At 45.3% G+C, this 14,495-nt stretch overlaps 1 protein-coding gene across 1 annotated transcript; it reads right to left on the bottom strand.

Moving 5' to 3' along the window:
* Positions 1-8,337: 8,337 nt before the first annotated feature.
* Positions 8,338-14,276, bottom strand: BOD1 (biorientation of chromosomes in cell division 1). Its single transcript, XM_050905316.1, has 4 exons — positions 14,046-14,276; positions 12,488-12,612; positions 10,445-10,645; positions 8,338-9,216 (listed from the first exon to the last, which is right to left on the bottom strand). The coding sequence occupies exons 1-3, from the start codon at positions 14,274-14,276 to the stop codon at positions 10,447-10,449; spliced, it is 555 nt and encodes a 184-aa protein (XP_050761273.1). The 3' UTR covers positions 8,338-9,216; positions 10,445-10,446.
* Positions 14,277-14,495: the final 219 nt, after the last annotated feature.

Here is a 14,495-nt window from a genome sequence, read left to right on the forward strand (position 1 = left end):
GGTCTGAAAAACTGTGATTTTACGTTCCTCCACCACCCCCACCCCCCCACCCCCCCCCAAATCTCATGTCTTGAGTGATGCTTCAGGGTTGTCTTTTTCATAAAACTCTTTTTCACCTGTTTGCCCTGCCCTTTGCAGAGGGCAACCTGCAGGCTGCGGAAGCTGCTGTCTGCCCCGGCGCTGAGCTTTGCAAACCCGCTGTCCTGGGGCCGCTGGCAAGGGCAGGCGGTTGGGGACGTCTCATAAATCCAGCGGCTGCAAAATCCCACCCTAATAAAAGCTGTACCCTCGGTCGCGCACGTCGGCAGTGGCGGGCGGGGGGGGAGGGAGGGAGGGCGAGATGGGTTAAATAACGGTTAAATAAGGCGTGCTGTTGCCTCAGCAACCCCCTCCCCATGCACGTTGGAGCTGGAGCGGGTGTCTGCCGGCGGCTCTCCAACAGCGATGGGGGTCGGGGAGGCTGATGTAAATCTGTTCAAGATGGAGCAACATCCTGGCTGCCCTGGTGCCCTCCTGGTATCGCAGACAAATGACGCTGGGCTTAGTCCTGTTTAAAAAGGGGAAAGATATCTGTCCCCATAATAAGCTGCTGAGGGTGGCTGCTGGACACCCTCCACCCCTTGCACCTTCATGACATCCGTGGAGGAAGGGGGTGGGATATTTTGGGGAGCAGTGTCAGCCTTGGGGACCTGCCAATTCTGGCAGTGGCGAGCTGGAACTGTCAGGTATCACCTGTGGGGCTAGCAGCTGCCAAATCCCACTTTCCCACGCCATTTAAGGAAAGATGGGCTTTTGCATCGGATTATGGCTAAGTCCAGGCTCCCCTGTAGGAAGTGGAAATTCAGGCAGGGCTGGAGATAGCCCGTTATCCTTTTTGCAGGTGAAGCAGTGTGGCTTTTCCCCTGGGAGGAGGCTGGGGTGGGGAGGGGAGGCAACAGCTCAGGTGTGCCCTGGGTCCAGGTGAGCTCCATTGTTCGGCAAAGCCCCTGCAGCCGGGGCTGAGCCAGATAGGGAACACAGTGTGTGCCAGAGCCTGGGGTGAGTAGAGTGGATGGCTTTCCAGAGCAAGGTAAGGTTGAACTGGACTCTATTTGGGTTTCCTTGGAAGGTCTTATGGTGGTAGGGTGCTTTTTGCAAGGTCTTGCATTTGTAGCATGGTTTTTGCTGGTTGGAGAAGCCAGCGAGTGGAAGGTGTGGAGCTCAGGCTGGTGGTGGAGGAGACCAGCTCAGGAGCTAGTGTTGGTGACCTCTGAGGCTGGTTGTCTTGGTCAAAGCACTCCTTGTTTTGCTGGTAGAAGTTGGAGATAACTACCTGGAGGACTAAGTCTTAGCAGGAGGAGCTGGTGGAGGTGAATGCTGTTACATGAGGAGATGGAAGGGGGTGATTAATGTGTTGGTGTCTCACAGGGAGTGCTGTGGGGGAGGAGTTATGGCTGGATTTTCTTTTTTTGCTACAGTTGTGCTGCCCCCTTGTAGAAAATGTGAAATTTTATGAGTGTTCTCTGAAGCAGGATTATTTTATCTCCCTTTTGCAGAGTTGCAATGAAATATGAAACTCACGGATGTCACGGTTTTCTATTTCTGTTACAAATCCCTTCCAAAATGGATGCATTTACTGTATGAAGTTGCTTGGACTTCCCAAAGGCCCCAACTCTGCAAAGCAAACTGCAGCCATCTGTCCTTACGTGAATTCTTTGTAGGGCCAAGACCTGAACTGGTTTGGGGATTTTCTTTCCTGTTTTTTCAAGTGAACAGGTACCTATTATAAAGACAGTAGTGCAAAAGGCCCTGATTTCCTCGTATGAGAGTCAGCAAGATGAAATCAGTGAAATGCGAGGTCCTCACGCTCCTTTAGCCTGGACAGGTGGGTTGGACTTGTTGTGTTTTGCTATGGTGCCTTTCCTTGGACTTGTCCCAGTGCTGGAGGGAATTTTCGGTGGAGCCAGCTCCCAGTCTGATGGCTGAGGTAGCGCATTTCTCTGCGCCGTGGCTTCTGACGGCGTCTAGACGAGGGCAGTTATTGCTGGGCTGGTTACTGCCCAGTCATGTTTCCGAGGCTGACTTGGCACTGATGTGGGCTCAGCACTTGAATCACAAAAATGCAAGAACTGAAGCTATGGTTCTGATACCATCTCGCGGCACTACCATTGGGGGCCCCAGGCACTACTGCTAGTGTTTTAGCCTCAACCTTGTTCACACCAGACTAGATCAGTGAATTACAGATTTAGGTAGGTCAGAATTTACAGTTTCACATCCTGAATCTGTGGTTTTGTCCCTGATCACTTGGGCTGTTCACTTTTCTCCCTAAACTCTCCCTAATCCTAATTGATATTTGTTTCCCACTATTAAACCTCTTGAGTAATTACAGTATCTGCTGTGTGATTTGCATTAGACAAGTACAGTCAGAGTTCATGGAAACACTTTGTGAGAGCTGTCTCCACACCTTGCTGAGTTGATTCACTCAGGAGTCAGCAAAGGCTTTGGAGTCCTGTGTCTGCTTGGGTTTTGTAAGGAGGCATCAAGACTGAGAAATGAAGCAATAGTTTATCTCCCTCTTATGGCCAGATTCAGAATGGCGATGCTACACAAGCTTTTTGGTCGGGAGGAAAGGGAGCAGGGAGTCCCTGCACTTGTAAGCTTTGTGGTTGTGGATATGAGGGGTCCTGACTGCTCACAAGGAATTAAGCTGACCTCTCTTTAAGGAAGCTGGTAAAATATATTTTTCACTACAGTATAAACAGGAAAATATCTGTGAAAGAGTTAAGCTGCTCCAGTCCCTTGTGAGTTTGAACTGGGAACTGGAGAAACTGGTCTCCAGTTCAGCCAAAAGTTGGAGAACAGGATCCTGCTCAGCAGCAATTGCAGCTATACCCCATACGCTGAAAAAGAAGGTGCTGTTAGAAAACTCAGCTGGTACCCACTGATGCCCACGGTCCCGGAGTAGCGGTGGTGGTGGTGAAGCAGGTGGCGTATGAGCAGCATTGTGACAGCGGGTGCTGCTTTTGCTCTTTTTATTGATGTGGTGAAAAGAGAGTAAAACACTGCGTTAAATGTTCCAGGTATGATTTCTAACCCTCCCAGCACCCCTTCTTCTGGCCAGGATCAAAATGATATATTGAAAAACTCTCCCTTCCAGGCATATTGGCTATGCCTTGTTAAAACCAGTCATGCTTGTCCTAAAAACAGGAGAGGAAGTAAAGCTGGGTGTGGTTTGGGTTCAAGACCCCTATGTTGATTCCAGTGTGGATTCAGAGTGCTTTGGCAATGACTCGCTCAGTGTTTGGGGCAGGGTTGGTTTGACCCACTATCCTGACAGGGGCCCAAGTTTGATCCTTCTCTGTGCCAAGGATTCAGAGTTGTGGTTTGGACTTGCCTCCAGACAGTCATGATTATTCCCCTTTCCCGGAGAGGGGTTTTGTTGCCTGACCTTTAGGCTGGGAATCTGGGTGTCTCACTCATCTGGTATTAAGATTCAAAACTGGGCTGGTTCTGAATTCTGTGATAAATTAAACTTGGAACTGCATTACCGTGATGTGGGAGTACTTGAGGGATGAGTAAGGCCTGGGTACCAATGAATGGAGGAACCAAAGATGAGAGATCTAACATACTACTCTTTCCCATTTGGCTGTCCTCCCTTCACCAGATATGCTTGGATTTAGGTGTTTAGTTACAGGGATCTGATCTAACAAACCTCCTTGCAGTTACTCAGGGATTGATCTGGAGACTTGGGTTGGGTTCAGCTCTACCAGACGGAGACATCATGCTAACTCTAGGATGGGATGTGGTTACAAACAGAAGAACTGTCACTGGAAAATACTGGCTGGTTTAGGCAGAGGCTAAATATATAATGGCAATTTTGATTCTGCTTCTTTTGGTGAAGTCTGCTTGAGTCAGTGTCTGACTTGCCAATGGACTAGACACTAGTCAGTAAAACAGCTGATGAGGGCAGAGAACTGGTTGAGCTTGAGTCTTTGTTCAGTGAGTTTCTTTTCTATGTCACTTAGCAGCATCGCTACCTGATGGTGAGATGTCTCTTGAACTGATTATGTTAAACTAATGCTGCGGTATTGAGCCTGAACCAAATGACCTGCTCAAGAACCTCCTTTGCAGTTGCAAAAGGGCTCGAAGAATGCATGTGTTCAAAATCCAGGCTCAGGTGAAACTGTGGTCTTGTTACGACAGTCAGGAGCTACGGTGACTATCTTGCTCTGTTGGCAATCTGTTTCAGGTTAAATTGAAAGAAGCAACTCTGGAGTTGTTGTCACAGAATAGCTACATAGCAAGTGTCTCGGGGAGCATCCGTTTATTTTATGCAACACTTGCATGAGAAGTTACAAAAAAAATCATAAAATGCCTATTAAAACTGATTCTTGCTATAAATGATTACTTCAAGAATGTGTTATAAACACATTATTCATCACTTAATTACAAGTACTGAACGAGAGTTAAGTTTCTCTTGGACTAAAATATGTATGTTTGTAAAAATAACATCGTGATTCCACCTAGATTGCTTCATGTGTTTAGCGGTATGCATTACACATACATTTTTCAGGAATAATGGGGGAAAGGCAATGGAATTCTGCTCTCAGTTTTTCTAACATTACAGTATTTGGGACACTGTCAAAGGAAAAAACATCAGAACTGTTGTAAGGCTGCGGTTCAGGTTTCAACATGAAGAAGGGAAAAAAGATGGTGGGAAAGTAAGAAAAGTTCTGCAGTGCTGCAAGTAACACTTGAAGTGAGATGTCTGCATAATGTAAGAACTCCCAGAACAACTAAGAAAGCCTCCCCTTCTTCTCTGTTTTCTCTAGTAAGACTGTAAAATTTAGTTCATTCACTCAAGAAAACCTGATTATACTTGTCTTTGACTAAAGAGCATTAGAGTTCAATGTCTGTGAAAATTTTAAGAATTATGTATCCAGAGTTTTGGATTATTTGGAGTGCAGGACATGGGCACTTTCTGTTTTGCTGGGACCTGAATATGTAGGTTATAAACCCACCAGGACACCCAGCTCTGCAGGAAAGCTACAAAAACCTGGGCCATACAGTTGGTGTCCAGACTAATTTCTCAAGCCTGCTTTTGCCAGAAGGGTCAGCTGGAGAAAGTTAATTAATACAACTCACTTCCTTGTGCTCTGGCTTGTCTGGCTTAAGTGACCAGAGTGATCCATCAACCCCAAAGGCAGCCCAGGAAAGCGCAGCAGCTGAGGCAGTGCTGGAGGGGTAGTGTGCTGACATCTGCTCATGGCTTTTTCGGTGGCCATCATCAGTGGCACCCTGCTCTTCCTTCTTCTTCCCCTCACCCTAAGATCAGGGTGTTTTTTTGCTTCACTGTATTTTAATCATATGGGATGTGTGATAATTCCTTTAATAGCCAAGCAACAGCTAGAATTTCAGGCACTGCCTTATATGCCACTTGGCTGTGACTGATAAGTGCCGGGACGATTGACTGATGCATGGCAATGCAATCCTTCTAGATAGGTTTGTGGTTTTGGGTGGGTTTTTTTTCCTTCTTCATAGGGCTTGTGAAACTGGGTTCGTTGGTTCATAGTTCAATCCATCTTCTTCTAATTCTGGAGTCATGATCTGACACTAAATGGCATAATAAAAACCCCTAGTCTGGCCAGCAAGATGTGAGTTTCAAGATGATTCTGTGGGACTTCAGCTATAATGTCTAATCCTTAAAACTTGTACAGAGCATCACAACTTACCAGTGTGTATGTATACTGATGTGTACATTCCTTTCATTCTGTGTTTCCATTGTATTGAGCCTAAATATAGCACCTGACTCCCTCCCCACTCCCAGGACTTATGTAGGAGGGTAAAGTTATCTTCACTTTACAGGCAAGCAAACAGGTAAAACAACTAGCCACAGACATGGCTGTGGACTAGCAGGACTCTGCAGAGAACTTGTATCTCCTTGTTCCTAATCTAGTACCTACCTGCTGAGCCAGGCTGGCTCCTGCAGGCTTTGGACTCCGGTGTTTCCACAGGGTAGAGCAGCCATGGAGTAGCAAGGCTGGTTTTCCAAGAATGCAACTCAAGCTCTCTGCATGTTTTCTTTAAACTGCAGCTGGTCTCTTCTGACTGGGCAGAAGCAAATGCACAGTTGGGACAGGCAAAGTCAAGGAGGAAGAAAATCTTTAAAGCTGCTTCACATTATTAGTATATCAGATGAAGAAATGCTGCAATCTCTTGAAACTTATTAAAAGCATGAACATTCATCTGAGAAAGCAAATTCAAGGTACTAAATGACTGTCCAGGAAAAAGGAACAGTCAACTTGAATGTGAGAAGGACTCTGAGATCAAAGAGAAGACCCATTTGGTCCACTGAGGCTCATCCTCCTAATGTATGGCCCTGCCCCTTCAGCTCCCAAAGGCATCTAATTGCTTCTTGAATTACTCAAGTGTCTTAGACCTGTCCGCCTCACCACACTCTTCAGACTGTATTTAACATATCCAGCATAGCGATGTAAGCTGACTAGTATGCTAACTTTAGTCCAACATCCTACTACACAAGGGAACAATTTCACTTCTACAGTAGGTACAAACTTGTTCTTTTGTTCTGGTGTGAAGATTTCTGTAATACTATTGAGTTATTAAGGCTGAAATCCTGTTTCTATCAGTTGCCAGGGACAAATGTATATAATCAAAGGGCACTACCTACCATTTCTTCATGATAAGGACTTGGTGGGTTTTCTCACTGTCCCATTAGATGTAAGGTATGCTTCCAAAGCTTGTTACTTCCAAGGCTCTGATCCAAAGCAAGGACTTCAGAGCCCAAACATTAAAGACTATGATCCCAAATGTGGATTGGCTGCCTAATCTCATTAGGTGCCTCAGTTCTGATCTGAAAGTTCCCGCAGTCATTGCAGTCATGCACTGTGTATAGGCTGAGACCAACTAAAGGCATAGCCCTACACACGCACAGTGTTAGCGTTCAGAGTTTAACACAGCACCACATTCAAAGAGAGAACAATGGAAAAACCTTTTAAACACTACAGTGGCTGAATCTATTCTCCTTCACTTATCTGTTAAAGCACTTGCAGAGGTAGGAAACACAGGTTCAGGTTCCCTCTTCACCGCAATAAATCCAGCTCTGCTTACTACTTTTTAAAACTGAACTGGTGTCCCTGCTCCCAAACTACTACTACTGCAAGCACAGTTAGGATCCTTTTCACTTGCTCTCTTTCTAGGCTCCTGAACTTCCCCACCCGGATAAACAGCTCAGTTTCAAAAAAGTGGTCGAGACACCCTACCAGGAGGTAAAAGACAGATCTTTTCCTGCCAAGAGCCGCCCTTATGGCTCTAAGGGAAAACACCTACTACTGATTTGCAGAGCAGTCTTTAACCACCAAATCAACATGCAGGAGAGCCCTTTCCTCACATACCCCTTGTCCTGTTTTACAGCAGGAAGACAGACTATATAACAGTGCGTCAAGCCACACAACCAGATTATCCCAAAATACAGATTTTTCAACCCATATCAGGAAGGTTGTGGCCAATATAGTTATCACTAAAAAATGCAGGCATTTAAGTTCCCATTTTGAGAGGAACACTCTTAAATGGGATAAAAATATTGATGGAAGAATCACGTATCAGCAGGACTATACAGCACTGTGCAGAGTGCAAACTTACTGCAGTGGTGAAGTTCACAGAGCTCTCTTGTGAAGCGTTTAAAATACTAGATGTTCTGTCATCTCCATTTCTGCATAGAACTGTGTTGAGAGGAGGCACTAAGCAAAACATTAGCTACAAGATTAAACCACAGCATCAATCTTCCCTACAGATTACCCAGTTTGAAAAGGGAGCAGAGTATAGCTGGAATTGCATCTGTTCACATACAAGGTCTATGGGTAAGGCTATAGTTGAGGTATGTAGCCCATGAATAGCAAGGATTCAAACATTATTGTTATTCAATGACATAGGCAGTTACTAGCTTCTTAAAAGACTGCTGTCTGAAAGGAAAAAAAAAATAGCTCTAGCCTATTGCCAGAAGTGCATTGTTTTCACAAGGTTGAACATGCCTTCACCATCACTAGCACCAGACTGAAGTTACTTAGGATTTATAGCTCATAAATGATGTGAGGTAAGGTCAATTCAGTTCTTTGATATTTTATATTTTTTTGAAAGACACCTTATATGGAGAGGAATACTAACAGCCATCTTCTTTCATGATAACTTCTAACAACCCCATGTTGTCAGACCTGGATTAATCTATGAACTGTATAAGGTCACGCTTCCATTAGGTTCCAGCAATCAGGGCTCCTGGATTTCTTTAAAGTAGCTTTTCCTTAAGAAAAAAATTCTGAAAAAGCTAGGAGTCAGAGATGCTTTTTGAAGTCTTTTATTGCAAAAGGTATGCACATTTGCTGGCAGAATATTTGATCACATTCTCTACTTGACTGTCATCCAGAGGACACTGCATGCATTCAAGCTGAAAGCATAGGACAGTTTCCACTAGGCACCTGAGAAATTTCACGGGAAAGAAAAGTCTTTCAAGTTGAAAGAGACAAGTTTCAAACTGATCACCTACTCTGGTGCCCTTTGCTTCCCAGAGTTACCTGGGAAATAAGAATTAAATCAGCTATAGTCATAGCCAACTGTAAACATTTTCCTGCGATGCAACAGAAATTATCTAGATAATTGATCCTGAAGTGTTCTTTCCAGTTTTAAACAGGAAATGTCTTTCCTAAAGCCGGCAGTGCAATGAGTTACACCTGACTTGGCACCTACTACTCAATGCTGCGTTATGCAGCAGACGTGTATGACGCTTCCTCTCATCTGGCTTATATCAAAGAAAATCTGACAGCTCTTACTTGGTCTCCAAGTGACTACCCCACCCCCCAAACCATCTTTCTTTTCTTCCTGCTCCCAAGCCTAGTATCATCTCAAACCACTTCCCTACTCCCTCCAGACAAGAGCCAACTCCCTTTTTCTTCCCACCCCCTTGCCTGGTGGCATGACTAACAAGAATACATGCTGCTCTCTGTATTGCAGTTAATAGCAAAAATACTTTCACACTTTGGCTGTCCCTCCACACGCAGAACTCTGGGTGCATCTGAATTTCACTGATTTCAATGCCTTCCCACAGGTCTGATAAAGGTTAATCATCTTTGGCAGACAGCAATCCTGCACCAAATGGAACAAGTAATCCATTGCCAATCTAACAGGACACGTATTTTGCAACTGCAGCTGCTTAGTATCAGGAACTCACTGCAAGAAAAAAAAGAGAGTTTAGAGGATGGCACCTTCACAAGTAAATGCATTTGCATAGAGAATAGATTAGAATATATTAATTAACAGCTGCACTTAACTGCAGGTTATAACGGACTTTAAACTACTTGAACTGGACAAATACAAAGATCTATCAAGGCATTAAGCCTGCAAGTCACAGATAACTAAATAACTCAGGATGATACTACAGGCACTTTAACTTCTACTATTAAGTTAAAAATCATGCTAGTTGCTCTAATCATTCCAAGCATAAGAACAGCTATTGTAGGTTACTTATTCCTTCTTAATAAATCAGCTGTAGACTATAAGGAAAATTTTTGCTTTCAGAAGGCCCTAGCAGATAGAACAATTCACAATTAACTCCCTTTCATGCAGTATGGTTTTAAGTTCCCCAGGAAAGCTGCAGATTGAAATTTTCCATCAAGATAGTGGTTCCTCAGTAATGTGCACACAGGCCTCAATATTCAAATCAATGTTAAGATACAGGGCCTTAGCAGAGATGGGTGCATAGTCATTTGTGTTAAGACAGAGTAGCAATTATAGCCCCCTGAGGCCCCTTGAGTTATTTTAATCACAAAAGCCAGAATGAACTTGTTTGCAACAAAGGCACCCTCAGTTCTTTCAGCTGGAAAGATATAGGTTGCTCTATTTAAACCAGTCAATTTGGAATGAACAGTTATTCACTCCCAGAGACATTACCCTTACTCCAGCAGTGAATATTTCAGTCACTAACAATTCAACACTCCAGTGTATGTTCTAAAGAAGAGCTATCTAAAACTTTCAATGCTAAAGCACAATAACTTGTCACCACTCTACTTTCAGCTGTATTTCAGTAAAGGATATATATTTTTAATCCATTTGATACTGTTCTGAAAGCTATCCAGCCAATTCCGTGTCAATCACTGCTGGATATGCTTTTACCGGAATAAAAGGCCTTTTGGCCTGATCCAAAACCAGCACTGGCAGAGTCCACAGTGTTCCTTGATGGCTGTTTTACATCATACCTATGTCTTCAGTCCTAATATATTTTTAGCAGACACTTAAGTGGAAGCAGCTCAGATGACTGTCTGACATTGACAACATGCTGATGATCAAAGTGTCCTCCCTGTCAAGCCAGGAAGAATACAATGTCTTCTCTATCTTGCATTATACAAACTAGAGATGAGGTACATGAAAAATGTAAGTAGTGAGTGCAGAGATACAAGACCTTTAGGAGGCATCCTGAGATGGAGCAGGAGGATCCTTATTCTCAGGCTCTGGAGGAGGAGCTGGCACACTTTCCTCTTTCTTTTGTGCAGCCAAAAATTCATGAATCGCCCTCTCTATCTGGGGCCTGAAGATGTGGTTTAGTTTTGGATCCACCACCTGAGAAATAATTCTGTCCACTCCAGCTTCCAGCATTCCTGACCTTGAACAAAGACAAAGGAGTCATTCAGCTCCTCCGAAAAACTTCTCCCCAATCTCCAGTAATTCTCCAGAGCCCTCCTGTCAACTGCAATTAGCATTAACATGGTGAGAACTGCAGCCCACTCAGTAGATCCTTAACAGGGAGTTGTTTCAATCACCTATTTCCCCCCACCCCCTCTCACTTCTCCCTACAGAATTAACAACTGACATCTGGTCTCCCAGGTACTTAAATGACATGTTGGACAAGAGCCACTTTAATAGGGCTCATGTGGAAATGAGGTCAACATGAAAGCAAACAAACACATTTTGGCACAAACAAGAGAAACAAGCTATTCTGAGGAGGAGGGCAGGTGAGAGCACAGTCTTTTTTTTGGCTGACTGGAGGGAGAAGAGGCCTGCCCCCTAATAACATTACTGTCACTCACTCCTTGTAACTGTTAGTCTAGACAGATGGGTATTAATTATAAAAACAAGCACATGTAGCACACAGCAAAGTTTCTGGAACTGAACACTAGTAATTGAAGTGACTTATTACTTCAGGGGCTGTGTCAGACTCTTGGATTGTGGGGCACAGGCTGTCTAGCAGGCTTAAGTCATGTCTGCAAGGGAGCGGGGGACAGGAAATGGAGATGTTGCCTGGCGCTCGGAAAAGGAGCCACAAGACTAATAAAGCCGTGAATGCTGGTGAGCGAGTGGGTGCAGGGTCATGGCACATCATGTCACCTCCAGGTAACAGCACACGTATATGCGCACGCAACAAAGGGCATATGCATCTTGACACCCTCAGTGCTTAGTCTTGCAACTACAGGAGTGACAGGGACTCTTCAAACTCCCTAATACTATGTGTCTATTCTTTGTACTAATAGCCTACTTAAAGGGAGCCCTTCACGTTCTTCTCATTACAGGCTCTCTGATGTAACAATTTTCAATTGTCCGCTTCATTCTAGTGGTAGAGTAACATGCAATAAGAGGAAGCATTAAGTGACAAACATGTCTCAAGGACTCCAAATAAAGACAGGCAATTCTGTACTTCCAGTGTACACTCCCTTCTCTAATTACAGATTAAACAAACTAATGTTACATACTAATGATTTACAGGTTCTATCAAGTGCTCTGAAATACAGTTTCTTCTGTGTGCAAGACATTCTAATAGCTTTCCTTACAAGCATAAATGCCATTATCAAGTTCCCTACTGTCCCGCTCCCCACAACTTTTACTATAAAGTTTTTATCCATGACTTTTAGTCAAACAAGCTAAGGCTCATGCTTCAGACTGCAGTCAGTTAGCAGCAAGAGATACTAAACTTAAATCTCTAAGCAGCATAGTTTAAGCTGGCTTTCCTGTCATGCTGGAAATGTAGTATCTTAAATAGCTGTACAAAAGCTACCCTCTGCTGCATGAAATCAGGCTAGCCCAGTTTGATTACTGCCTGCTAGTGGTCGGAGTCTACTTAAACAAGCTTTGGCACCTTCAGGATTTTTTCTTTAAGTGATGTAGGCTCTTCTCTTTTCTGAAAATAAAGATCAAAGTCATTCAGCTCAGCAGATCAGGCACCGTGTCGGTTATCTGCAGCAATAACTTGGCTAGACAGCGAATATGAGTACTCCACCATGCTGCTCTACTCATGAAAATACAAATTTCAGGTAAAGCAGTAATGTAAGTATTTTAGTGAGAGTTAAGACTGCATCCACGATTATAATGAAACTCAGGAGAGCACAACAGAAAGCGCTGTGAAAAACTTAATTCTGCAAATTCTTATTTGACTTCGGCGATGAGGTAAGATACTTAATATATTACTTATCAAATAGCACTACTGTTATTTTACAGAATGTTGCTTACTTACTGAATCACACTCTGCCTTAGCCCATTTCGTAACTGGTTTTTGTTCATTGTTGGATTCCATTCCTGTTTGTCCAGGTGGGTTGATACAAAGTTGTCTACTTTCTGCCTCAAATTTTGATAGGCTGGCTAAAAAAAAAAAAAAAAAAAAAAAATTCTAGTTAAACAGCTAAAAGATCTCAAAACAATCCCCTGCCAGAGTCCTTCATAGTACATCTTTTGTCATGTACACTACTGTTCTGTTGTCTATATTCTCCATCCTTTCACTTTCTTGAACAAAGGTAAGCTTGTTTTACCGAAGAACACAACTGGTAATTGCAAAGAACAGTTGGTCAGTGTGCTATTACAATAATCTAAATAGCTGGAGAGACTGGTTTTAAAATTGCTGTCTGCTCGTAGTATTACGTAGTGAAATGCAAACTGGCTGTGCAGACAGGAGTTGTTTAAGCAGAGTTCTTGTTGTCTCGAAACCCTCCATCACAGAATTCCTAGGAAACTGGCTGAGTAATATTGTCACTAACAAAGAATTTAATTATTTGCTTCTATGACACTAACACAGAAGATAAGAATTATGCAGGTTTTATCAGTGGAAACTTAATTCTAGTGAAGAGGAATTGAACTAACAAACCCCTATAAATACATAGGACCATCCAGATCCTGGTACTGTGCAAGGAAAGGACGTGAGGGTGGCAACATTTAAATTTCAGATTTGATACACATATGGGATGACGAATGAAAGGGTTGGTAACAGAGGTGCAGTGTCTGTCCTGGGCAGTGAGATCAAAGGCCAGGGTATATCTATCCTGACAAAACTGCTCTGACCTATGACTGCTCTGTGCAGATGACCTGACACAGCTTCAGGAATGGTTTTGCGATAGCTGCTGGGGTGGCCTAGAATGACGACTGCAGGTCCCAGAACAGAACTCCTGCTGAAAGCGTAAAAGTTTGGTAAAGCAAAACACCAGCCTTTAATTTTGATAGGGCAGTTGTGAACAACCCAACTTCAATACTGCCAACAAATGCTCAGGAGTTCGTGTTGTGACTGAGGGAGAAATTAGTTTCAAAAAATAGTCTGCGAACATCTACTCAAGACAGAAAGGTTAAATGTTTGTTTTGGAAATGTGGGAATTATGCTCAAGAGGAGCAATGTTCTCATGGGAGACAGTTTTCCTAATAAGGCCCAGGCTAGAAAATGAAAGTCTGAGCCTATTCTCTGGCCTGTTTCTCCTCTGGGGTGTCGCTATCGCTTCAAGCCAGGACCACCTCTAGAGCAGCCTGGCTGACAGATGCCGGTCGTAACAGGGGCGTGAAACCCCACCGACCGAGAGAGCAGCACCGCAGCTGCTGCACGCCGTTCTGGCCGGCCTCCCCCAGTCCCGACTGCGGGACACCGAGGGTAGAGCGGAAGGGAAGGGATGCGGGTGCCCCTTCGGCCAACGGTAGCCGGGTTCCAGGGACGGTGACCGTAGCTCCGGCCTGGGGAGGAGACACTAGCCGCCCTGCCCCGCCGGCAATCCCCGGGGGCTGCCCGGGAGCCGGCCCGCCCGGTTCGGCGGCGCTACCTTGGTGTCCACGTCGGCCAGGCAGTCCCGGCGGAAGCCGTCGAACAGGCCGCGGCTCTTGAGCTGCTCCACGATGATGGCGATGAGCTGCGCGTCGCCGGGCGGCAGCGAGGCTGGGTCGGTGGCGCCGGGCCCCGAGCCGGAGGTCGCGCCGCCCGCACCCCCTCCGCCGCCCGCTCCGCCGCCTCCCCCGCCCGGGGCGGCCCCGCCGGCGCCGCCGCTCTCGGACATGGCCCACGGCCTGCGCCCGGGGCCCGCCAGCGGCTGCGCCCCGCTCGCCCCCGGGCTCCGGCACCGCGGCCGTCGCCGGCGGCGCGCCGCGTTCTGCGTAACCCTGCCGCGCTGCATCACGGGGAGGCGAGTCCTCTGCAGGAGGCGCAGTTATAGGCCGTGGGCCGCTGGGTGGCTCGCGGAAACTACAAATCCCAGGGTGCTCCGCGACGGCATCCC

Source organism: Gymnogyps californianus, chromosome 14 (genome assembly GCF_018139145.2).
Source record: "Gymnogyps californianus isolate 813 chromosome 14, ASM1813914v2, whole genome shotgun sequence".
Taxonomy (NCBI): Eukaryota; Metazoa; Chordata; class Aves; order Accipitriformes; family Cathartidae; genus Gymnogyps; species Gymnogyps californianus.

Excerpts from the sequence above, each read along its gene's own strand:
- BOD1 (XM_050905316.1), bottom strand. The coding sequence starts at position 14,276 with ATGTCCGAGAGCGGCGGCGCCGGCGGGGCCGCCCCGGGCGGGGGAGGC. Across the intron at positions 12,613-14,045 it reads TGGCCGACGTGGACACCAAG|CCAGCCTATCAAAATTTGAG; the intron begins GTAGCGCCGCCG and ends TTTTTTTTTTAG. Across the intron at positions 10,646-12,487 it reads CTAAGGCAGAGTGTGATTCA|GTCAGGAATGCTGGAAGCTG; the intron begins GTAAGTAAGCAA and ends TCTTTGTTCAAG.